This window comes from Apium graveolens, chromosome 10, assembly GCF_009905375.1.
Source record: "Apium graveolens cultivar Ventura chromosome 10, ASM990537v1, whole genome shotgun sequence".
Taxonomy (NCBI): domain Eukaryota; kingdom Viridiplantae; phylum Streptophyta; class Magnoliopsida; order Apiales; family Apiaceae; genus Apium; species Apium graveolens.
Genome location: NC_133656.1, coordinates 222,701,443 through 222,728,222, shown reverse-complemented (window position 1 = coordinate 222,728,222; position 26,780 = coordinate 222,701,443). Strand labels below are relative to the sequence as shown.

The following is a 26,780-nucleotide window of genomic DNA, read 5'->3' as shown; positions in this document are numbered from 1 at the left end:
CTAAGGACACAGACTTATTCCTAAGCACTTTTTTCTGCTAGTCTAAAATTTGCACCGGTCGCTCTACAAAAGACAAATCTGGGTGGATCTCAATTGGCTCATACTCTATCACATGATTGGAATCAGACAAATAACGCTTTAACATTGACACATGGAACACATTATGGATATGCTGCATGTGTGGTTGTAAGGCTAACTCGTAAGCGACCTTTCCCACACGCCTCAAAATCTCAAAAGGGCCAACATAATGTGGACTCAGCTTTCCTTTCTTTTCAAATCTAGACCCCGGATTTGGAGGCGTCAGTGGAACTAGTCGCTAGTAAACCAAATCATTGCGCTAGGTGTCCGTGGTCCGTGCAAGAAAACTGAGTATTATCTCTCGAAATATTGTTAATTAAGGATTCATATCGAAGCAGAATGTCATATGATTTTGTACGAAGACTTGAAGATAACAAAGAAGCTTAGAAGATTACACAGATCAAGGTTAAAGATTCAAATACAAGAAGGCATGGGCATATCTTTATTGCAAGAACATTTCTAATGTTTCTTGTTGGCTCCAAGACTTAAAATGCCAAGTAAACTCTAGTTTATAGATTTTTATACCTCAGTCGCTATCAAGAACTTTGGGATTGCTAAAGTTTTTAAGGGATAATGCCATGTCTCCATGGTTCTCGCTTCATGTCATCTCCCAGCATCAACATGTGATGCATGTTGCCTTCTACAAGGAATAAAACATAAAAAATGGTTAAGGCAATGTTGTGTCGCCTTCTCGAGCTTCACCATGTCACCTTGTAGCCTCCTAGAGTGGTCCCGACCATATGCTCATTTTGTAGTTTGAAAACAAGTGGATGTAACAAGGCAAAGAGGCACTAGTCGACACCAACCATGGCTTTGGTCGAATTCTGACATTCCAGCAAGATTACTGTCGACTTATTCCATGTGTCTAGTCGACTTCTGATCTTGACAAGAGTTTGAAGTCGACTTGTGGCTTGATCAAGGTCGATTAGTGGGCTTGGTCGCGCTCTAGATTATACCATGGTCCAAGTCACCTTCTAAGGCCTCCAAGTTTGATGCCGACATTTATAAAAGCAAATAAAATACTACTAAGGAAAAAAATAAAGCATGTCGCCTTCTAGGGTGAAGAAGAAAGCATGATTGACTTCTAATACACCTTGTGGTCGACTTCTTCCCTTGAATGTCCCAGTTGAATTCAAAACAATTCACTAATACGTAGCCACATATGTTTTCTCTTCCTTAAGTCACCTAGCAGCCTATCAATCAAATTAACATAGACTAAAATAATCATTCATATGTATGGGGTCATGTTCCTCATAAAACCCGTACATAAAGAACTCATAGAACCTGTACATCTTAGGAAAGGGTTCAAATGTAGAATTTTGCCTTATTTGTTAGGTTCTGCAACAGAATTACGCATTTATATTGTGAAAATATTTTGAAAATATTTTTTAAGCATACACAACGATGCAAAAACATGTATATAGGTTTAGATCATGACAGTATATTTAAAGTTTAGGGTTCTGCACAAGAATTTGCCTTATATTCTAATGGTTCTAAGGTTCCATTTTAATGACTGATTCTCTCTTGAGCGCAACCCAATATATATATAGGGGAATGATCAAATACAAACTAAAATTAAAATAGAATTTAGGAACCAATCTAAACCATTAGATCTACCTAATCTAATTAATGCCCCCCCTAAATCACCCCACCCAACTACTATGCACCCTCCCACACCCAATTTCAGCTTTTCCCCTCCATTTTTAATTTGATTTTTCCCGTCAAACCGTAAGTTTTTTTTAAAATCCGATTTCACTATATTTTTACATCTCTCAACGATCGATTTGCATACCATATGTGTTATATTTTGAATTAATTTTAAAAAAAAATTATTTGGTTTCTAGTTTCTATTCTAAATTACTTTCTATTGGAGTAGCCCTATATATATATATATAAAGTTAAGTTCTATGGAGACCGCCTTTTTGTTAGAGACCTTGGAGACCATTTATGTTAAGCAAGTAAAATCTTGCATAAAAACATTGTAAACGTATTATTTTACGGATCTTGTTCTGCAAAAATCATTATTTTATTCAAAATCTTTAATATCATATACATATTGCATGTAGAACATTACAAAATATTTTAATCTCCGAAACATGTTTAGTTTGCAGATCATTTCTTGATCAACTTGCAGAACATACACATTCTACTTATTAAACCTAAAGGATCTTCATTAATTTTAATGAATTAGAGATATTCATACAACATACTTCACAAAATAATATTTTTTAAAGTGTTTCGATTGCAGAACATAGGCGGTCTCCAAGGTCTCCGCTGAAATAGCGGTCTCCATGGAATTTTGCTTATATATATATATATATATATATATATATATATATTTAAGTTCTATGGAATCTCATATTTTTGAGTACTGGAGTCCATTTATGTTCTGAAACTAAAAATACTACTTCGAATATTGCAAAACATATTAATTATATGAATCATATTTTATAAACATCGATATTTTAATAAAAATCTTCCAAATTCCGTATATTTTAAAAGTAGGATTTCGCAAAATAAAATTGTTTAGCAAAACATTCTTAGTTTGTAGAACATACAAATTAACATTGTAGAAGATACATTATCTACTTGTTAAATATAAGATTTTAAAGATTTTTATCAAAATAGCTATACTTATATAACATGATTCGCAAAATAATTTGTTCTAAAATATTTTACGTAAAATTTTAATTGCAAAACGTATATAAATTTTGGGACTCCATAAAAAATAAGAACTTCGTAGAATTTTCTTAGATAGATAGATATAAACTAGAATTAAGCACTATCAAAAATAAAAAAAAATAAAGTTTAAACTAGTGAGTATAATGACAATAAATTGAACCTTGAAAGGTAACATGATTAGTTAAATTACAAACAAGAGGTGCTAATTGAAATATTCTTCCAACTTGGGAACTTGTTTTTATTTGAAATTTTAAATTTAAACAAATGTTCGAATAAATTAAATGATTTGTAGTATTAATCTATATTATATTATAATAAACGAAACATTAAAAGTTTGTTAGTCGGTCGGTCGGTACTTGCTGAAATTACTTAATTATCCTTAAATAATTATTATATTTTTAATTATTGAGTCGATCAATTCTAATGCTAATTAATATTGAAGTCAACTTCCTCTTTTACTTTATCAATTTCATTTCTATTTTATATTGAACTCTATATCATTATAATTTACATTAAATTCAACTTCTTATATAAATTTAAATTTTAATTCATATCAAGTTCTATATTACTTTAATTTGTTACTTCGGGCTATATTAAATTTAATCAAACTAAATATAATTATTTAGATTTAGTTGATATAATGTGACTCGGGTTAAGATAAAATAATAATACTATCAGTTCTTTTGAAAAAATTACACTAATGAACTTGGATAAACAAAATAATATATTTTATTTATCCAGAAAAAAAATATTATACAATTGATTTAGACTAAAACAAAACTAAAATAAAAATACAATTCGACCAACAAAAACAAATTCATATATATTAATTATTCAGTCTAAAACAAAACTATCTTATTGATCTAGACTTTAAAAAAAATAAAATTAAACTAAAAATAATTAGTTTGATTTGATCGGTGCAGTCGGCATCGGGTTAAAATAAAATTATGTAAACCATTTATATGATATTAATCAAATTAATATTAGACTAGGTATAATTCGTATCCTATTGATGTGAACTAAAAAGTCAAATTTTGATTAAAACATAAATATTTTTTTTAAATACACATATACTACCTCCGTCCTTCTCATTTCTTTACAGTTTTTTTCACATGTTTGACACGCATTTTAATGCAACTATAAAATATATTTATGTAATTTATTTTTAAAATTTTCTTTTTTTGTATTAAAATTTGAATAGCAAATTTTTATTTAGAAGAAAAAAATTAAAAAAAAAATAAAAAAAATTATGCAACTACGTTTAATAAGAGCATTAAAATGCGTGTCGAGCCCCGTCCCCAAATGTAAAGAATTGAGAGAGACGGAGGGAGTAATTATCAATAAAACTATATCGTTCAATTAGTAATATTGTCTTTTTCAAAAATCTTTTACAGAGTTATAGTTAATCGATTAAGTAATTACCATGCTAAAATAATACTTCTTAAGGTGCCAATATAACAGAGACGTTATATTTTTACCTTAAATAAAATAATAATCGTGGACCACATGGGTTGGCTCAGTTGGTTAAAGAGGTGATAACTATCCTCTTTGTCACAAGTTCGAATCCAATGGGAGGAGAATTTATGATTATGCTTTCTGGATGTGAACCTGTAGTTTAAGTGCGGTTTACGTGAGCCCATGGGGTTTATCTCGGGCGCACCCGAATGTAGCGGTTGCGGGTTTTCAATGATAAAAAAAATGATAATAATAATTTTGTTTTAATAATATTTCCCCCTTACCAATGCTACAACTTTAAATAAGTTTAAATATTCTAAAAAGTTATGAACATATACGTCTACTAATATAATTATCATGAAGGCATATCATTTAAAGTTTTTAAATAAATAAAATTAAGAATTGAATTCATTTTTTTTTAATATATAATATTAAAAAAAATTGTGCGATCCGTGCATGACACGGGTTTTAAGCTAGTTTTATTTAAAATTCAAAATATTAAAACATTAGTATATTAATATAAAATTCCAAATAATAATTGAAATATTATAAGTACAATAAAAAAAATATAAAGGACGTAGTGGTGCTTTTTAAATAGTTGAGCCGCCCAGAACAGCCACCCATATTACACATAATATCTTGTACCACACACCCCATCATAGAATAGAGAAACTACTATCACAATATTATTGGAGTACCAGAAGAAAGAAAGATGGAGACACAAATCTTTTCTCCACGTATATCTCCATCTTAATCTTTCTTTCTTTCCCCCACAAACACACACCAAAACCCTAGTTATTGTATCCCCTCTCTGTCTTTTGAGCCATCGATCATATTATAGTATAAGTAACAGTCTCTCTCTCTCTCTGGATATAGGATGTCTTCCCTTGAGGACTATTTAAGATCTCTATCTCTAGATTATCTTTACCTTTTGATTAACGGACAAGCCTTCAGTGATGTAACCTTCAGTGTTGAGGGTCGTCTGGTCCACGCACACAGGTGCATCTTGGCAGCAAGGAGCCTTTTCTTCAGGAAATTCTTTTGTGGGCCAGAGACCCCGGCAGGTCTCGACGCGTCCTCCGTGGGGAGTGGGTCGAGGTCTGGCGGGGGTGGTGGCGCGTTGGCATCATCGCCTAGAGGTGGCCCAAATTCGCAAGTCATACCAGTGAATTCAGTAGGTTATGAAGTGTTTTTGTTGATGTTGCAATTCTTGTACAGTGGTCAAGTCTCAATTGTGCCTCAAAAGCATGAGCCTAGGCCTAATTGTGGGGAGAGGGGTTGTTGGCATACACATTGCACTGCAGCCGTTGATCTTGCTCTTGAAACCCTTGCAGCCGCTAGATCTTTTGGTATTGAACAGCTCGCATTGCTCACTCAGGTAATTTTAGTCACACTTATAATATTTAATATACTCCTTGTGCGTGTGCAAATATTATGTCTAAAATAATAAAATATTATTACACCTCTTTGGGATCTCGTCTCTTTCTCCCGCCTAGATTTGTTATAGGATTTTGAGTATGAACAGATTGTTTTTATTACATTTAATCAAATGGGTTAATTTCTGAACAAATGTAAAATTTGTTGAACGTAAACTATTTCTTGAATGAAACTAATCTAGTACTAAATCTACTTTTCTCTGCTACATCTTTAGAATTTCTCCTTATGATTACCACTTTTTCTAGCTTTTGCAGCGTTTGATTCAACTATTTTCCAGTTTTGTTAGCCAGCTATATCTATAAATTTCAGCAGCTTTAACAGCTATACGTATATATGGTAGAGTGTGACACAAATTAAAAAATTATTCTTATGATTATTAGGGATGTATATGTCTTCTAAATAAACAAAACAATTGGATGAGAAATTGTCATAAGTTGTGACATTTATTATGAATATACATATATATGTCAATCTTGACTAGAGTGTAGATATATAGACAGAAGGGAGTTATGATAATAATGATTACCTTCATTTCATGTAAATGTAAACAAGGGGTGTGGGTATACAGAATCTATAGTTGTATATTGATATTTCTGGAATTGGGTTCCTCACATTTATAAGTTCTACTCCCAATAGTTTCTAAATATAGTTCTTGATTTATCCATGTCTTGATGTCTTGTCTTTCCACAGTGATATCCCCCTTCAAATAAGATCTACTACCATTAGCTTTGCTTTCCCAACCAAACCCCACTTTCCTCATTTGGTTTACAGTTTTCTCAATAAAACCAAACTACTAATTGCCAAAACACTACATGACCTTCCTCTTCCCTCTCTCACTATATTTGTGTCACACACGTGCATTGGTGTATTCACATGATGATTATGTATTATTAGTGGAAAGTCTTATAAATAGTACTACTACCTAAATGTGCATGATGTGTTTTTGATATTGTTGCACTTGCAGAAGCAATTGGAAACCATAGTAGACAAAGCATCAATTGAAGATGTAATGAAGGTTTTAATAGCATCAAGAAAACAAGACATGCATCAACTATGGACCACTTGTTCCCATTTGGTTGCCAAATCGGGCCTTCCACCTGAAATCTTAGCCAAGCATCTCCCAATAGATGTTGTAGCCAAAATCGAAGAGCTTCGTTTTAAATCCACCCTTGCTCGTCGATCTCTCATGTCAGACCAACATCACCACCATCATCAACACGACCTCGCTTTAGACCTGGAAGATCAGAAAATTCGAAGAATGAGACGAGCATTAGACTCTTCTGACGTGGAACTTGTCAAGCTCATGGTTATGGGAGAAGGTCTAAACTTGGACGAGGCACTAGCCCTACACTATGCGGTGGAGAATTGTAGCCGAGAGGTTGTCAAGGCATTGCTAGAACTTGGTGCAGCTGAAGTGAACTACCCGGCTGGACCCGCAGGTAAAACGCCACTCCACATAGCAGCTGAGATGGTGTCGCCAGATATGGTGGCAGTTCTTCTTGACCACCATGCAGACCCTAATGTCCGTACAATGGAAGGCATTACTCCCCTGGATGTGTTACGAACCCTAACTTCTGATTTTCTATTCAAAGGGGCTATTCCAGGCCTAACTCACATTGAACCAAACAAGCTTAGGTTATGCCTGGAGCTTGTTCAGTCGGCAGCATTGGTTATTTCAAGGGAGGAAGTTGGTGGAGGCGATGGCAGTGGCAGCGGGGGAGCTAACACATCAACAACCATATATCCACCGCCAATGGGAAACGAAGATCATCATCATAGTAGCGGAGGAGGGCGTGGAGGTAATGTAGGTAACTTGAACCTTGATTCAAGATTGGTGTATCTCAACCTGGGAGCTACAACGCATATTAATGAAGGAGATACCCAAAGCAGCGACGCTATGAATCGAGGTGGTGGTTGTGACCCTTCATCCATGTATCATCATCCGCATCATAATTATTAGTGGTGCTATATTAAGAGCCCAACTTTTTAAATATCCTATATAACTAGACACTATATATAGTACTCTCCTAATCGTCCATTCAAACTTGATTTTTCAAGTTGGAAATCGGCTGGATGATGATGAAGACAAGAAAACGGATATTAATTACCTATTATGAATTTATTTATGATAATTTATTAATCTACACTTCATGCTGTGAATGTTCCTAAATTTTGATCTTGCCACAGCAGAAACGCTCAAAATCGATTATTTATGTATCTTTCTTCTTTCTTATTAATTATGCCACATGCCCATGAATACATAATAAAAAAAACCTTAAATTATAAAGCATGAGAATATCCATTTTACGAAATGTTTAGCCGGCGAGTAGAATTGGTCTTTTCTCAAGTAGAACATAGCAATTTGGTTGGCCTTCAATGTACATTATCAACGACAAAAACTGGCGATTTTCAGCTTGACATGAATCGTGAATTTTAGTCTAAAACACAATCAAAATATATAAATGCATAAAATCCTGAAACTGATTAGTGGAGCTGTGCGTGAACTAAACACCTAATTAATTATAAAGAAAATGAAATCCTGAAGGTTGAAGGTGGTTCTCTACCTCTTGAAATTAGCAAAAAAATGAAGGTGTACCTCTGCAAAATTTTGGACTAAATTTAGAATGTTTGTCCAAACTATAATAAGCTCGAGTAGATATATGGTTGGTCTTTAAAAATTTTAGTTTTGACCGAGGGGTCTTATTTAACCTCTTCACAATCCAATTTTTGCATCTAGTCTACATGTTCAGTTCACGTCTCTTGATATGCAATCTGGTAAATTTGCAAAACAAATGTTTAGAAGACATGTGAAAAAGAAGTCATAAAAAGTGCTTTTAGAATTACTTGTTATCTTCAAGTTCGTGTTAGTTAGTTAATTAGTTTCGGTCAAAAAAAATATTTAATTAGTTTGTTAATTTGAAGTTATATGTGTGTGTGTTTAGCCGGGACCAATAGTGTGTTTCGGCTGCTCGAAAAAAGACCCACATACACGAGATATTTTCAAAAATTAAATATTGAAAAACAGTCATACACACATGGGTCCTTTTTAGCAATCTTTTGTGATAAATAAGAAGTGTAAAAAGAGCATAGTTGTCTCATAGCACTAATAACATCTCTAATGAAGTGTCAGTGGCAGGAAGTTAATTGACATTATAGAGCATCTTTAACCCTATTCTTTAAAATTATTCTCTAAAATATTATATATAATAATTATTTGTATTTAACCTTATTTTTTATAGTGCATTTTCTAAATACACACAGAATTAAAAAGGTATTAATATTACATTTTAATGCTATTCTCTATATCGATTATATATAATTAAAAATTAATAATTAGTCTAGGTGGAGAACCAGTACATAATGATATAACATAAATTACAAATGCAAAAAAAGTGGCACTATTGTGAGTAAAAAATCCTGGTGTAGAATTATATAGAAAGCTTCTCACTAGGAAACATGGAGAAGCCATATGCAATTTTCTAAAATTATAGATAATGGGTGAGTGTCCTTGGAGATGAATTCCTGTCTCCTATTGTGTACATTTGATATTTCAAGTGTCATATCAATTGTAGATAATGTGAAGTGTGGGTTGGAAATGCTTTTAAAGTTCTTGGTGTGTCTTTGGATATCAAGTGAGTTAATATTAAAATTATACAAATTGATATCATTTAAAGTAGGATACCAAGTTCAACTGGGGTCGTACTGTATAAAATATTATTTGTTTGATAATTTATGGTTTACATTTATTTGTTAAAATAATGAAGTTGATATTTTGAACGTATTTTGTAAAATAAGGGTGCTAAAAATGATGTGAAAGAGAGATAATATAAAATATAATATTTTTAATTATGTGTAAAAAAATGAAGCAATTTGAAAATGTTCTAAACATCTATATATCTATATATATATAGATATATATATAAAAGAATGATGAATAAAAAATTACAGTTAAATATTAAGTAGATAATTGATTACGTCTAAAAAATTAAGTAGATCACTAATTACAAAATTCACTCAAAGTGATCATCAATTAACTTAATTTGATCATTCTCCTAAAGAAGAAAACTAAAATCAGCCAAAATCGAAAATATTAACAAGGAAGGGTATGACTCGTTTTGGACTTTAATATGATTATTAAAATTTGTAATTTGACTCACGGAATCATGATTGAAATCTCGTTTTTAATCTTCATATTTAATTCATAAATAACTCAAATAGGAGAATTAAAATCAGATTTCATCGATGATTCTTTACGCCAAATAGAAAATTTTAGTAATCATATTGAAACCAAAATTGAGTTCTATCATTCTATGTTACAATTTTTCAATTTTACCATATTTTTCAATTTTTGGTAATTTCAAGTTTCGACTTTGTCGGAATATTAAGTTAATTGATAATAATTTTAAATCAAAATTGCAATGAGTAATCTGATTGAATTTTTTAGACGCATTCATTACCTACTTTATATTTAACAAAATAAAATTATCACCCACATTACTAATAGTTTTTGATATTAAACGCATCCAGAGTTCCAGTCTACAGTTTACAAAATATATTACTTCAATTTAGAATAATTTTAATCCATCACGAGCTTCACATTAAAACTTAACAAAATACTGGACATATAACTTGATGACTGATGAGGTCAAAATATAAAGAACCTAATATGTGACTATATTGGGTGCACTATTCTTCCTTTCATATAAGCGTTTTTAGCATTTTTCTGGTAAAAATCGTCGGTGGATATAGCAAGACCAGTAAGCCATAAGAAACATCTCCATATATGGAATGGGACAAGGGAGAATCTATGGAACTTTGCTGTTAACGAGACGAAGCGGATTCAGTTCAATCTTTTCATCCTTTCTTGTCAACTTATCGTAATATAGCGAACAAATCAAATTATGAACGCGTAAATCTAATATTATGTCCTATTATTATTATTATTAGTGTGCCCTACTGTTATTTTCATGTCCCATCACCAAGCACCTGTCTATCAATCTAATATTTTTCATATCTATGCGTACTTAATCATTCTATATAAATGTTCATGTACCTGAACAAAATTTGAGGAGGAATATAAAAATAAATATACTAATAAAATGGCATCACATTCTCACGAGCTGTCATCTTGGGGATTCATATAAGAAGACTTTAATATTCCAATGCGGAGGACGAGACGTCTCATCACTGCCCTACTTGGGTTTAATGGGGTACTTGTTAGACAAAATTGATTGGGCTTTTAACGGTGCTAATTATTTAAAGGGGGGGATTAGTAGACAAATTGATTAGTTGTCAAGCATGAATGCAACATTGAGTGTGACCACACGATGATTACCCAATTTCTGCAAACGTACACCTACGTTTTATTCATAAATTCAATAACTTTATCTTTTATTGAATAAATAAATGTACACTATATATACGTACATTATACATAACTGTAGATTCAGATAATCCGTAATTGACTGTTTTTGAAATATTTTAATTTCTGTTTGGACTATGGTCAGTGCGTAGACTCCCGCTCTTGCCTACCACATTGTCATGTTCCATACAGTTTGGCAGTGGGAAATGTACAGAATTTTGTACAAAATATTTATACATAATGATATGATATTATATGGGGTGTTTTAATTGATTTTGTTGATTTATACGAGGAAGTCATTCAAATTAAAATACATTACATGTCATTATATACAAAATTTTGTACATCATTCTGTACAACAAGTATTAACCGATTTTTATATACTTTTCTATCTTTATATCATATTTTTGTGTTACTCATGAAATCATATTGTTTGTGATCAGGTTTGTTCAGCTTTAAGAATAAGTTATTACCGTAATCTGATACCATGTGTGTATAAGTTTTGCTCCAAATACAAGGATAGGTCAGGTCACATCAATTTCAACAAGAATTTCTTTTACCTAAAAGAAGATTACACTACACACGAAGGTCAATTGTCCATCTTTTATCAGGTCCCAACACTTCTCTTTTTGGCTCCCCATACTTGGTGACAGGCTGCAGAAGATGAAACTGTATACTCCTATCTAGCTCGCCTTTTTTTTACTCCTTCAGTTTTGGTCTTTCTTTTACTAGATTCTAATTGTCAATCAGATTACATTGCATCTTTGATCGAGCTCATGTGGTCTTACTTCAAAAAGAGTAATCCCGGGTGCACAGGATTTGACTTGAAAAATTACAATCCTATTCTAGATTAGAACTTCAACTTAATATCATCCCTGCATATGTTGTTTAATTAACACTATATGACAACTCCTGAAGTAGGGGTAGAATAAAAAATTATTTAAATTAATTAATAATAAAATCATTATTTTTTGATTTTATTTATTATCATACCATAATTAAACAATGTCATGTCCATTATTATGTGCACGTGCAGCTCAATAGTGTTATATATAATAAAAACATTGTTAAAATAAGATTTCAACAAATATATAATTGACTAAATAACAGTGTAAAATTGTATAAGATACATAAACCACTACAACAAAACTGGCTATTTACGACGGTTAACTTACGACGGAAAAAAGTGTGCGCCTTTCTTACGACGGAAATTTAGATTCCGTCGTAAATTTTTACGACGATAGAACTAATTTGTCGTAAGTATATTATTTTATTATTAAACTTACGGTCAAATGTGGCAATCAGTCAACTATGAGATATACTTTACAACGGAATTTATATCTCGTCATAAGTTGAAATATTTCATTATTATTCTATTATTAAATTTATTTACAAAAAAGGATAATAAAATTTTAATTATAATAAAGACGTCGTTTAATTATAAATTATGACGGAAATCCTGTCGTCGTAAGTAGTATTTACGACGGAACTGTTTCCGTCGTAAGTTTCCCACCTTCCACATTAAATGCCACATGTTAGCCGTACAAAAATAATATTTTTTTTATTAAAACTTACGACGGTATATAAATTCCGTCGTAAATTAATACCAATTCAAACTAGTCAAACCGATGTTTGACTGTTAAAACGGCAAATCAAATAAATTTATTTTAATATGAAATTTTGGTTATATCACTAATATATATATCTATTGACATCCATATAGTTGGATCGTTGAGAAATACTTTTAAAATAATCGAAACACCTATTCATGATTATACATTAGTCAAACTGATTCTTGAATGTTAAAACGACAAACCAAATAAATTTATTTTGATATGAAATTTTGATTATATCACTAATATATATTTATTGACATTCGTACGGTTGGATCGTTGAGAAATATTTTTAAAATAATCGAAACACCTATTCATGATTAAACATTAGTTACATGTACTAGTCAAACTGATTCTTGACTGTTAAAACGACAAACCAAATAAATTTATTTTGATATGAAATTCTGGTTATATCACTTATATATATATCTATTGACATCCATACGGTTGGATCGTTAAGAAATATTTTTAAAATAATCGAAACACTAATTCACGATTAAACACTAGTTACGTGTACTAGTCAAACTAATGCTTGACCGTTAAAACGGCAAACCAAATAAATTTATTTTAATATACAATTTTGGTGATATCACTCATATATATATCTATTAGCATCCATACGGTTGGATCGTTGAGAATTTTTTTTTAAACAATCGAAACACTTATCCAAGATTAAACAGTAGTTACATGTACTATTCAAACTGATGCTTGACTGTTAAAACGGCAAACCAAATAAATTTATTTTGATATGAAATTTTGGTTATATCACTAATATATATCTATTGACATCCGTACGGTTGGATCGTTGAGAAATATTTTTAAAATAATCGAAACATCAATTCACGATTAAACACTAGTTACGTGTACCAGTCAAACCGATGCTTGACTGTTAAAACGGAAAACCAAATAAATTTATTTTGATATGAAATTTTGGTTATATCACTAATATATATATCTGTTGACATCCATACGGTTGGATCGTTGAGGAATATTTTTAAAATAATCGAAACACCTATTCATGATTAAACATTAGTTACATGTACTAGTCAAACTGATTCTTGACTGTTAAAACGACAAACCAAATAAATTTATTTTGATATGAAATTTTGGTTATATCACTAATATATATATTTATTGACATTCATACGGTTGGATCGTTGAGAAATATTTTTAAAATAATCGAAACACCTATTCATGATTAAACATTAGTTACATGTACTTGTCAAACTGATTCTTGACTGTTAAAACGACAAACCAAATAAATTTATTTTGATATACAATTTTGGTTATATCACTAATATATATATCTAGTAACATCCATACGGTTGGATCGTTGAGAAATATTTTTTAAATAATCAAAACACATATTCAAGATTAAACACTAGTTACGTGTACTCTTCAAACTGATGTTTGACTGTTAAAAGGGCAGACCAAATAAATTTATTTTGATATAAAATTTTGGTTATATCACTAATATATATATATATCTATTGACATCCGTACGGTTGGATCGTTGAGAAATATTTTTAAAATAATCGAAACACCAATTCACGATTAAACACTAGTTACGTGTACTAGTCAAACCGATGCTTGACTGTTAAAACGGCAAACCAAATAAATTTATTTTGATATGAAATTTTGGTTATATCACTAATATATATATATATCTATTGACATCCATACGGTTGGATCGTTGAGGAATATTTTTAAAATAATCGAAACACTAATTCACGATTCAACACTAGTTACGTGTACTAGTCAAACTGATGTTTGACTGTTAAAACGGAAAACCAAATAAATTTATTTTGATATGAAATTTTGGTTACATCACTAATATATATATCTATTGACATCCATACGGTTGAATCGTTGAGATGTATTTTTAAAATAATCGAAACACCAATTCACGATTAAACACTAATTACGTGTACTAGTCAAACTGATGCTTGACTGTTAAAACGACAAACCAAATAAATTTATTTTGATATAAAATTTTGGTTATATCTATTGACATCCATACGGTTGGATCGTTGAGAAATATTTTTAAAATAAATTTTAGGAAATAAATAATTTTAATTAATATACAATCTAATTAGTATAATTTTTTCATCCAAATCACTCCCCCATTTATCCCCTTTTAATTTCACTTCCGTCTTCCCTCTTCAATAAAACACAAACCTAAATGGCCCGTTCTTCCTTCATCCGCCGCACAAAATCACTCATCACTCATCTCAAACAAAGTCTAGGGTTTTTACTACTCACTTATACACACAAACACAATCCTCATGGGCCGTCGGATAGAGAGACTGAAAGAGAGATTGAAAGAGAGATATATAGAGAGAGCTTGAGAGAGACTGAAAGAGAGATTGAAAGAGAGACATATATATATATAGAGAGAGAGAGATGGATCGGGTAAGGAACGGGAGTCCAGCGCACTCACGGCAGTGTAGTGGAGGTTTAGGAAGCACCGAATCATTATCTCCGGCGAGATCGCCGGCGTATCCTCAATCTCGCCTCTCTCCGGCAGTCAGAATGTCTAGTATTAAGAGAACTCAGAGTTTCGCAGTAATTTGAAGCCTGGTAATGGCTCTAGTAATGGTAGTTGTGCTGCTAGTTTTTCGCTTTTTAAGCCTAATCGAGCTCCCTCACATGCGGTATTGTTGCGCAAATCTTTTATTCATCTGTTTAGTTTCGATTTAATTATGTCTCTTGATCCAATTATCGATAGAAATGATGTCATTGCAATAATGTAGTTTCTTATTGCTTATGTATATTACACTATGCTTTCTTTTGATCCAATTATAATTGATATGATGTTATATAGTTGTGTTGCTTCTTATCTGTTTATCTTCCAAAAATGACCGGTCATCATATAGGCCAATTGCTTAAGTGGTATTAATACTATATGAAATGTTCACAACAGAATAATTCTACGTGAAATGATAAATTTAATAAAATTTGACCCAATCGGGTCCCTTTTAACCCATGGGCTGTCGTGCATGCTGGTCACCGTAGATCGTGATCGTCAAAGGTATGACGTTAGTTCAAAACTTGTGGAATATGCAACAAAGAATTGAAGAAAATTTAGTAGGAGATAAAATATCATATGTTTTTGTGAATTATGTATGAGTTGTAGGATTTAGTGGTTGTAATGTGATATGGTAGGCCTTAGTATGTCTGAGTAACGGAGGATGTAGTTTTTACTACTGATAAGTGATAACTTATAATGTTGCAGAAGCTATATACAAACTAGACAGGGTTGTTTGGCATCAAAATTTGGTGATCCAAAAATCCAAACAACACAATATCAAGTGTGAGTGGAAAACGAAGTAATGTTGAGAGATCTAAGAGCGATGATGTTATAGATTGTGAAGATGAAGATGGTGATAATTCAAGAAAAAAGTTGAGGCTTTCTAAAGATCAGGCTGCTATTCTTGAAGATAGCTTTAAAGAACATAACACACTTAATCCAGTAAATGTATATAAGTATGTTTTGAGTGGGATGTTCGTGTTTATGCTTGTAAATGGAGTGAGGGTATTTTGGGTAATTTACTCAAAAGGATATGGTTTATTTTGCAGAAACAGAAGCTGGCTTTGGCAAAAAAACCAGGTTTGAGACCTCGTCAAGTGGAGGTCTGGTTCCAGGAAAGAAGGGCCATATGAGAGACTTGTCTTAGTCAGTTATTCGTAAGGGTTTTTTTTGGTATTTCAGTTTCAATATTCTTACATGGCATACTGATACGAAATGTAGATGCTAATGATTTTAATGATTCAGAGCTACACTAGTACTATAATTTATATCCGGGTTCACTTTTCTTTTTTACCAGTGCTTAAATTTCTGTATTGACCAAAAAAAATTAATTTTACTATTTATGCAGATTCAATTCGGGCTGGAATGAGATAGAAGAAGCTGAGAAGGAGCGTTTAGAGAAGTGCATACAAGCTCGCTTTGGTGCCAAGAGCATCTTCAACCGTTTCGCATTATTTAGTAGAATTGTTTAGTAAAATGCCGGAGAGGAATGTGATTACTTGGATGTATGCTAACTTTTGGATCACGGGTACATTAATCATAGTTCGAGGTATGCAACATTTAGCTTTAAGAATCCTAAGTTTTTTTGTTGTTTATTGTTTGTCTTATATTTGAGAGACTGTAGAGTAGAAACTGTGACAAGCTTAGACCTTTACCTAAATAGTGATTGCTAAACTGGTCTATATAGTTCATACCATCTTATATGTGTTGTAATTTCCCTTGTTACTATTATTTGTTCGCAGGTAGTTTGATTTCCCTGAACCATCTATTTATGCTACCTATTCTGTTAAGGTTCGAGTGGGATGGCTTGGTGTTGTTGTTCAGTCTTCTAAGGTGTCTATGTAGAGTCCTTCAAATTGCTGCAGATTGCTACTATTGTGATTTCCCTTCTTTTGCACAATGACACCTTTCCTGTGCTTCTGTGTGTGTCTGTGTGTTAAGCTTATTATAAAAATGTGGTGATTTCAGAGCAAATTTTTATATACTTATGGTTTATAAATTTATAACCACTTTTAACGAACTCCTTGAAAGAATTCTTTGAGTCTTCCTCTGCAAATTCAGTTTTTATTGAAAAATTGTCGGGGGTTTCATTTTGTCTTGGAATTCATGCCTCGAAGAAAAAGTGGTACAAAGATGCCACAATTTGTAAGAAATGATGGGTGAACTACTTAAAATCGGACTGAAAATTGCGTCCTGGGTCGAATTGGGGTTGCCGGAAAGTGACTGGAATCCGACCAATTTTTTTTTTAAATCTGGAAATACAAACTTACGACGGTTGTTCATCATATATTCCGTCGTAAGTTCTTCGTAAATTGATTTATTATTTTATTAAAAATGTGGGCCATGCTTGCTAACTTGCGACGCAATTTGAACTTACGAAGCAATTTTATTTTATGACGCAAATCTGAACTTACTACTCGAGCAAAAACGACGAATTTTTTTCGTCGTAAATGGCTCAATTACGACGATTTCAGTCCAAAAAACCCGTCGTAAATGGCCAAATTTGTTGTAGTGAACTTAGAGGTGAAATAAAAATGAGGTGAAATTAAATTAGATATTGACATTTTATTAAAAAGTGATTCTCTCATTCATAGTGATTGAATTTATTTATTCAAGTTTATTTCAAAAAATGTAAGAAAATACATGATTTTGATAAGTATATTATTTAATACAATTCTAAATTTTTTTAGGAAAAATAGAAATATGCAGGTAAAACCAAATTTGATATTAAAATGCCATTAAGAAGAAATTTTGCTCGTTAATAGATGTTATATCTTTTGAATTTGATGTGAAGTATATGTTTTGTATTTAAAGAAATTTTTATTCAATATATTTTTACCTACTTTCTATTTAAAAAAAGTAGAAGTCAATATTAAGTTATTGCATATTATTTATTGAAATTTGTTAATGTATCTATCTATTTCTACTAGTCCATAACTCGTGCCGAGTCCAAGTTAATATTTGCGGTGAATTAAAATTGAAAATTTATAATATAAAATGATATTAAATTATGTAATTAAAGGAAATTCAAGCCGAGTATATATATGAAATTTCACTATACCTAGTATTTGTTTTACTTATTATATAAATTTAACATATTAATTTTGTTACCGGAGTTATATCTATACTATACTATAATAGCCGGTGTTATAGCCAAAATTTGGTATTGGATCATCTCGGGTCAAATACGGGTCAATTGGAATTGAATTGGGGCAAGAAGATGAATAATTAGGTTTTGGTCTACATTGTATGAAGCGAAGACGCGCCCTGTATATGTAGGATGCGTCCATGATTGTGTAGGCTGTATTTTGGGTTGTCATGTAAAGATATGAGGAGGAAGATATTGAAAGGAGGAGGACGCGCCCAAGGCGCAGGACGCGCCCTGATAAGTAAAAATAATGGGATGAGCTGTACAGGTAATAAGGTTGCCATGCAAGGAGAATATGTGTATTTTACAAGGGGAGGACGCGTCCTGCCTCCTGTAGATGCACACTTTGGGATGGTTGAGCTTGTTCTCATTCAAGAAAAAGCAAATAGAGATACTTGGAAGATATAGCAATATGTGGAGTTCGTAGCGTCAGGACGCGCCCAATAGTTCAGGACGCGTCCTATCTGTGAAGAATGCATGATCAAGAGTAAGTTTAAAGCAAGACAAGCGTGGAAGGAGCAATGGAGGATTATTTTCACTAACATATTTGTTGCAGGTACTCTTTGAAAAATTTCATCCTTGAGACGGTCAAGGAGGGGGATGTCCATGAAAAGCTTGAAGGCCTCCAGGGGTATGCCTGATGATTGAAGGCCTCCTCCTGTATTCAATGGGTGTCCTCGTTGGGGATGCGGGGTTAAATTTGGTGTGTACTTTGGGAACTCTGTTCTTGTATTCAACGGGTGTCCTCGTTGGAGAACTTTGGAGTCATCCTGCACTTTGCACCCAAGAGCTTGGGATCACCTGTCCTGCTATCTGGTGGGTTATCCTCATTCGGGGGACAGGGACGCGTCTGGCATTTGGGGTGAACCGTGGTTATACCTGCGTTCGTAATTCAAGGGAGATAGCTGTAGCGGAATGTTATCCTTGCGCAGGGAGATGCATTATCCGTGAAGTCCTGCGATTACAAACGAGCCTTGGGCCTTCGCGGTTGGGCCTCATAGTTGGACATTTCTAAAGCTAGCGGAAGATGGATTCTGGACCGGGCCTGGGAATAAGAAGTCTAAACCCATTAGATTTCTTGTTCCCTAAGAACTACGTGGGCTTGATTCCCTATAAATAGGGATACGTAGGCAAATTGTGAGGGGTCGGAAGCGAGAGCCATAAGGAGCCACCACCAACCCTAAGCAATCTCAGCCCCCAATTTATCACAACTACCACACTCCGCTCACTTTTCAGGCGAAGAACCACCATTGTAGATCTTGATTCCGGCGACGAACCTCAAACTTTGTTGATACCAAATTCCTCCGTTAACAAATTGGGTCTAGAAGGAGGGGTGCTTATCAAGATCATAATCTCAGGAGGAAGAGATGTCTCATCACGATGAAGGTTCTTTGACGCAAGAATTGAAGCATAGCCACGGAGGAGTTGCATACAACGGCCACGAAGGAGATCCGTAAAATAAATATTTTTGGCCAGGGGGGTCGAAGGAGATTTGAATGTAGTATCCACGGCCACGAGGGAGATCCATGGATGATGATTTCCAGCCATGAGGGTTGAAGTTTACAACCATGGCCACAAAGGAGTAAAGTTGGATGAAAAATTCGGATTTGGTGGGTTAAGCGATTTGCTTACACTGTTTGGGCCGTATCTCGAGTTCCGTAAGTCAGATTTGAACGATCTTACAGCCTACGTGAAGCTTATTGAATTCTCTTTAATTCAGATATGATATGGATAGGACAATCCAAGTTGAGCAGCCCGGAAACAGAGGAAAACAGCAGCTACGAATTTTTACCAAAAAATCCTATTTGGCTTAGAACATTGCAAGAAACTCATTCCATTAAGAAGATTGGGAGAAATCTATTTGGTATAGAAGATTGAAGAATCCTATTCTAATTAGAAGATTGAAGAATTCTATTCTATCTAGAAGATGGGAGAATCATGTTCTAATTAGAAGATTGGAAAATCCTATTCCATTTAGAAGATTGGAGAATCATATTCCAACGAGAAGACTGAATAATTCTATTTGATTTAGAAGATTTGAGAACACTATTCAGTTCAGAAGACTTAATCAGGCGCAAATCTGAGGACGATCGGGAGGAGAACACTCCAAGAAGAAGGCATTACTATCATGAGCTAGTCATCGCCTTTAACAAGATCCCTCAAGGTAACACTCAACTAGTTTCGTTGTATTTTCCATTACTTGTTTTTGGGACTTGTGCAGGAAGAGGATTGGGAAAGAGATTTGGCATGGAGAAAATCCCCACAAACTCTTAGGACGCGTCTTGATTAAAAAGTTTGGGGCCCAGATGACTTTCAGCAAATTCCAGGAAAATTCACTGACTGGACACGTCCGTCCCTCTAGGACGCGTCCTCCTGGTAACATTCCAAGCTCCATATTAATTGTGTTTATTGTAGGTAGGAAATCTTATCAGGAAAAAATCTAATGAGTTACCAAGTGATGCATCACAATATATTAAGGCGCGCCCTCTGCATGTGAAACATTCAGTGGAGAATTGCCCTCACAGGGTGCGCCCTCAGAAGAAAAAGTCTATGGAAGTTTTCAATGAAGATGTCATGATAATTAGATGAGTTATAGTCACTACTTGAAGAATGGCTCGACTGGAACTAATTCCTCATCTTTCAAGACGCGCCCTTTCTTTAAGGCGCGCCCTCGAAAAAAAAATATTGATGGTGAGGTGAACTTTATTGACCACAAGGAGAATCTTAATATTGGAACTTCAAGAGAAAAGAATCTATCAGATTAGAGGTACCATGAATCCTAGGACGCGCCCCTTGATTGTCAAGGTGAGGCCCCAGGACATGAATGAGCTCCTCCATCTAAGGATATAATGTTATATCCTCAACAGTTTTAAGTAACCTCTCCAAGGCTATCTCTCTCAAGGCGTGCCTTCATTGAAATACCCATGTGATCTTCCTCGACATTACATACATGATTTATAAAGAAGCGAATGAAGTACAATGATCTTCCTAGTATGTCGAGAGTTTAGTTTCAGCGAACGCGCCCTCACATCCTCAATAATTTGAGTGAGTTTTCAGGACGCGCCCTGAGCATATCTGGCTCATATGTTAAGGCTTCTTCTTTCGATATGATTACCAAGGTCATCTGGTTGTCTTTAGCAAAAAGGGAATGTGGGAGTTGCATTAATTCAGATGAGGAAGATGGGTTACAAAGTACTTTTGACAAGGTGCACGCTAGGGGGGTAGGTTACCTCTCATTAGTTCTGTGGTGTTACATATTGCCACATGAGTAAGGTACATGGCTTTTCCTAAAAAGAAGAGAGATGCTTAAGGTCGGAAAAATACTCATGTTTAAGGAAACGCTCAACTTAAAGAAAATATCTCTGAGAGTGAGATGCCCTTTATCAGATGCCACTTCGTGAGATGCCTCGTTGGGAGATGTTTCAACAAGAGATAGTTTCTGTATCGCTTGAGCTTTGTTGAATATAAAAGCTTTCTAAAAATATTGATCTTTGATTTAGTTTTGTTACATGGAGATTTTGTAGAAGACCCTTGTCGAGGTAGATGCTCCTCTTACAGAGGACGCGCCCTCCAAGGATGTTAGCTTGTCGAGGTAGACGCGCCTCTTACAGAGGTAGCTCCCTCCATGGATGATTTCCCTTGTCGAGGTGGATGCGTCTCTGACAGAGGACGCGCCCTACAAGGATGAATACCCTTGTCGAGATAAGACGCTCCTCTTAGAGAGGACGCGCCCTCCAAGGATGAAGACCTTGTCGAGATAAGACGCTCCTCTTGGAGAGGACGCGCCCTCCAAGGATGAAGACCTTATCGAGATAAGCCGCTCCTCTTAGAGAGGACGCGCCCTCCAAGGATGTTAGCTTGTCGAGGTAGACGCGCCTCTTACAGAGGTAGCTCCCTAAAGGAATGATTTCCCTTGTCGAGGTGGATGCGTCTCTGACAAAGGGCGCGCCCTCCAAGGATGATTTCCCTTGTCAAGGTGGATGTGTCTCTGACAGAGGGCATGCCCTCCAAGGATGAATACCCTTGTCGAGGAGGATGCGTATCTGACAGATGACGCGCCCTCCAAGGATGAAGACCTTGTCGAGATAAGCCGCTCCTCTTACAGAGGACGCGCCCTCCAAGGATGAAGACCTTGTCGAGATAAGCCGCTCCTCTTAGAGAGGACGCGCCCTCCAAGGATGTTAGCTTATCGAAGTAGACGCTCCTCTTAGAGAAGACGCGCCTTCCAAGGGTGATTCCCCTTGTGGAGGTGGATGCTCCTCTCATAGAGGACGCGCCCTCCAAGAATGATACCCTTGTCGACGTGGACGCTCCTCTCATCGAGCAAGACGCTCCTCGTAAACAGGACGCGCCCTCTAATGATGTTAATTATTTGAGGAAGACGTCACCTCTTTAAAGGGTGCGCCCTCTAAAAATAGATGATTGAAGAAGATTGTAAAAGTTTTGACTTTGATTTGAATAAATGAATCACGCTATTTGTGGAAAAGATGAGATCAGCGGTTTGGAGTCATGATTTGGAAAGAAGCAGGAAATCAAATATAGAATGGTATTGTGTCATCGGTGGAAAGATCACTATCACCAACAAGGCACGTCCTCCTTGCGTCAAAGATTATTTATTACTTGAAGATCAGAGAGCTAGTGTTTTATTCTGGTCACGCTTTCCTTAGAGTGCGCCCTCATATGATGACCTTTTCAGTTTAAGGCGCGCTCATGGGAGACCAATATTGGGATGAAAAAGTTAGAGAATCCTCAAACCTTTGTTAATGGATTGTGCTTTTCCAAGGTATGTGAGGTGCACACTTTTGTACAAATTCTCTTGTTTCTTACGCAGAGTTAGCTCATGTAAGCTTAGATATATGGTACATAAGTGGTAAACCTGTCTAGACAAACCAAGGTTAAAGTTATCAAGAAGAGAAGGGGTATTCATAGGTGAAGGAACGAAGAAATGTGAATGACAATTGTGAACGCGGCAAAGAGTGAGAGCGCGCCGTCATGGTCAATAAGGAGGATAAGATTCCGAAGACGCGGCCTTAATTAAGAATGCGCCTTCATAGAGGAAGATGCAGAAGACGCATACTCGTACGAGTGGAGGATGACACAAATTTTTGCTTGGATGTAGATATTAGAATTCCAATTTTATTTCCAACTTCATATGGAATTTCGGGGGTAGTTGTTATAGCCAAAATTTGGTATTGGATCATCTCGGGTCAAATACGGGTCAATTGGAATTGAATTGGGGCAAGAAGATGAATAATTAGGTTTTGGTCTACATTGTATGAAGCGAAGACGCGCCCTGTATATGTAGGATGCGTCCATGATTGTGTAGGCTGTATTTTGGGTTGTCATGTAAAGATATGAGGAGGAAGATATTGAAAGGAGGAGGACGCGCCCAAGGCGCATGACGCGCCCTGATAAGTAAAAATAATGGGATGAGCTGTACAGGTAATAAGGTTGCCATGCAAGGAGAATATGTGTATTTTACAAGGGGAGGACGCGTCCTGCCTCCTGGAGATGCACACTTTGGGATGGTTGAGCTTGTTCTCATTCAAGACAAAGCAAATAGAGATACTTGGAAGATATAGCAATATGTGGAGTTCGTAGCGCCAGGACGCGCCCAATCGTTCAGGACGCGTCCTATGTGTGAAGAATGCATGATCAAGAGTAAGTTTAAAGCAAGACAAGCGTGGAAGGAGAAATAGAGGATTATTTTCACTAACATATTTGTTGCAGGTACTCTTTGAAGAATTCCCTCCTTAAGACGGTCAAGGAGGGGGATGTCCGTGAAAAACTTGAAGGCCTCCAGGGGTATGCCTGACGATTGAAGGCCTCCTCCTGTATTCAACGGGTGTCTTCGTTGGGGATACGGGGTTAACTTTGGTGTGTGCTTTGGGAACTCTGTTCTTGTATTCAACGGGTGTCCTCGTTGGAGAACTTTGGAGTCATCCTGTACTTTGCACCCAAGAGCTTGGGATCACCTGTCCTGCTATCTGGTGGGTTATCCTCATTCGGGGGACAGGGACGCGTCTGGCATTTGGGGTGAACCGTGGCTATACCTGCGTTCGTAATTCAAGGGAGATAGTTGTAGCGGAAAGTTATCCTTGCGCAGGGAGATGCATTATCCGTGAAGTCCTGCGATTACAAACGAGCCTTGGGCCTTCGCGGTTGGGCCTCATAGTTGGACATTTCTAAAGCTAGCGGAAGATGGATTCTGGACCGGGCCTGGGAATAAGAAGTCTAAACCCATTAGATTTCTTGTTCCCTAAGAACTACGTGGGCTTGATTCCCTATAAATAGGGATACGTAGGCAAATTGTGAGGGGTCGGAAGCGAGAGCCATAAGGAGCCACCACCAACCCTAAGCAATCTCAGCCCCCAATTTATCACAACCACCACACTCCGCTCACTTTTCAGGCGAAGAACCACCATTGTAGATCTTGGTTCCGGCGACGAACCTCAAACTTTGTTGATACCAAATTCCTCCGTCAACAAATTGGCGCTAGAAGGAGGGGTGCTCATCAAGATCATAATCTCAGGAGGAAGAGATGTATCATCAGGATGAAGGTTCTTTGACGCAAGAATTGAAGGATAGCCACGGAGGAGTTGCATACAACGGCCACGAAGGAGATCCGTAAAATAAATATTTTTGGCCAGCGGGGTCGAAGGAGATTTGAATGTAGTATCCACGGCCACGAGGGAGATCCATGGATGATGATTTCCAGCCATGAGGGTTGAAGTTTACAACCATGGCCACAAAGGAGCAAAGTTGGATGAAAAATTCGGATTTGGTGGGTTAAGCGATTTGCTTACACTGTTTGGGCCGTATCTCGAGTTCCGTAAGTCAGATTTGAACGATCTTACAGCCTACGCGAAGCTTATTGAATTCTATTTAATTCAGAGATGATATGGATAGGACAATCCAAGTTGAGCAGCCCGGAAACAGAGGAAAACAGCAGCTACCAATTTTTACCAAAAAATCCTATTTGGCTTACAAGATTGCAAGAAACCCATTTCATTAAGAAGATTGGGAGAAATCTATTTGGCATAGAAGATTGAAGAATCCTATTCTAATTAGAAGATTGAAGAATTCTATTCTATCTAGAAGATGGGAGAATCATGTTCTAATTAGAAGATTGGAGAATCCTATTCCATTTAGAAGATTGGAGAATCATATTCCAACGAGAAGACTGAATAATTCTATTTAATTTAGAAGATTTGAGAACACTATTCAGTTCAGAAGACTTAATCAGGCGCAAATCTGAGGACGATCGGGAGGAGAACACTCCAAGAAGAAGACATTACTATCATGAGCTAGTCATCGCCTTTAACAAGATCCCTCAAGGTAACACTCAAATAGTTTCGTTGTATTTTCCATTACTTGTTTTTGGGACTTGTGCAGGAAGAGGATTGGGAAAGAGATTTGGCATGGAGAAAATCCCCACAAACTCTTAGGACGCGTCTTGATTAAAAAGTTTGGGGCCCAGATGACTTTCAGCAAATTCCAGGAAAATTCACCGACTGGACACGTCCGTCCCTCTAGGACGCGTCCTCCTGGTAACATTCCAAGCTCCATATTAATTGTGTTTATTGTAGGTAGGAAACCTTATCAGGAAAAAATCTCATGAGTTACCAAGTGCTGCGTCACAATATATTAAGGCGCGCCCTCTGCATGTGAAACATTCAGTGGAGAATTGCCCTCACAGGGCGCGCCCTCAGAAGAAAAAGTCTATGGAAGTTTTCAATGAAGATGTCATGATAATCAGATGAGTTATATTCACTACTTGAAGAATGGCTCGACTGGAACTAATTCCTCATCTTTCAAGACGCGCCCTTTCTTTAAGGCGCGCCCTCGAAAAAAAAATATTGATGGTGAGGTGAACTTTATTGACCACAAGGAGAATCTTAATATTGGAACTTCAAGAGAAAAGAATCTATCAGATTAGAGGTACCATGAATCCTAGGACGCGCCCCTTGATTGTCAAGGTGAGGCCCCAGGACATGAATGAGCTCCTCCATCTAAGGATATAATGTTATATCCTCAACAGTTATAAGTAACCTCTCCAAGGCTATCTCTCTCAAGGCGCGCCTTCATTGAAATACCCATGTGATCTTCCTCGACATTACATACATGATTTATAAAGAAGCGAATGAGGTACAATGATCTTCCTAGTATGTCGAGAGTTTAGTTTCAGCGAACGCGCCCTCACATCCTCAATAATCTGAGTGAGTTTTCAGGACGCGCCCTGAGCATATCTGGCTCATATGTTAAGGCTTCTTCTTTCGATATGATTACCAAGGTCATCTGGTTGTCTTTAGCAAAAAGGGAATGTGGGAGTTGCATTAGTTCAGATGAGGAAGATGAGGCTACAAAGTAGTTTTGACAAGGTGCACGCTCGGGGGGTAGGTTACCTCTCATTAGTTCTGTGGTGTTACATATTGCCACATGAGTAAGGTACATGGCTTTTCCTAAAAAGAAGAG

The 26,780-nt window shown here is 35.5% G+C and overlaps 2 protein-coding genes across 2 annotated transcripts; both read left to right on the top strand.

Annotated features, from left to right (window-relative positions):
• The first annotated feature begins 4,831 nt into the window (after positions 1-4,831).
• On the top strand, positions 4,832-7,798 carry LOC141693598 (BTB/POZ domain and ankyrin repeat-containing protein BOP-like). The gene is made up of 2 exons (XM_074498740.1): positions 4,832-5,593; positions 6,617-7,798. The coding sequence occupies exons 1-2, from the start codon at positions 5,093-5,095 to the stop codon at positions 7,610-7,612; spliced, it is 1,497 nt and encodes a 498-aa protein (XP_074354841.1). The 5' UTR covers positions 4,832-5,092; the 3' UTR covers positions 7,613-7,798.
• A 7,232-nt stretch (positions 7,799-15,030) lies between these two features.
• On the top strand, positions 15,031-16,645 carry LOC141691888 (homeobox-leucine zipper protein HAT4-like). The gene is made up of 4 exons (XM_074496639.1): positions 15,031-15,192; positions 15,917-16,105; positions 16,207-16,314; positions 16,506-16,645. Exons 1-3 carry the CDS (start codon positions 15,031-15,033, stop codon positions 16,288-16,290), a joined length of 435 nt encoding a protein of 144 aa, XP_074352740.1. The 3' UTR covers positions 16,291-16,314; positions 16,506-16,645.
• The last annotated feature ends 10,135 nt before the right edge of the window (positions 16,646-26,780 follow it).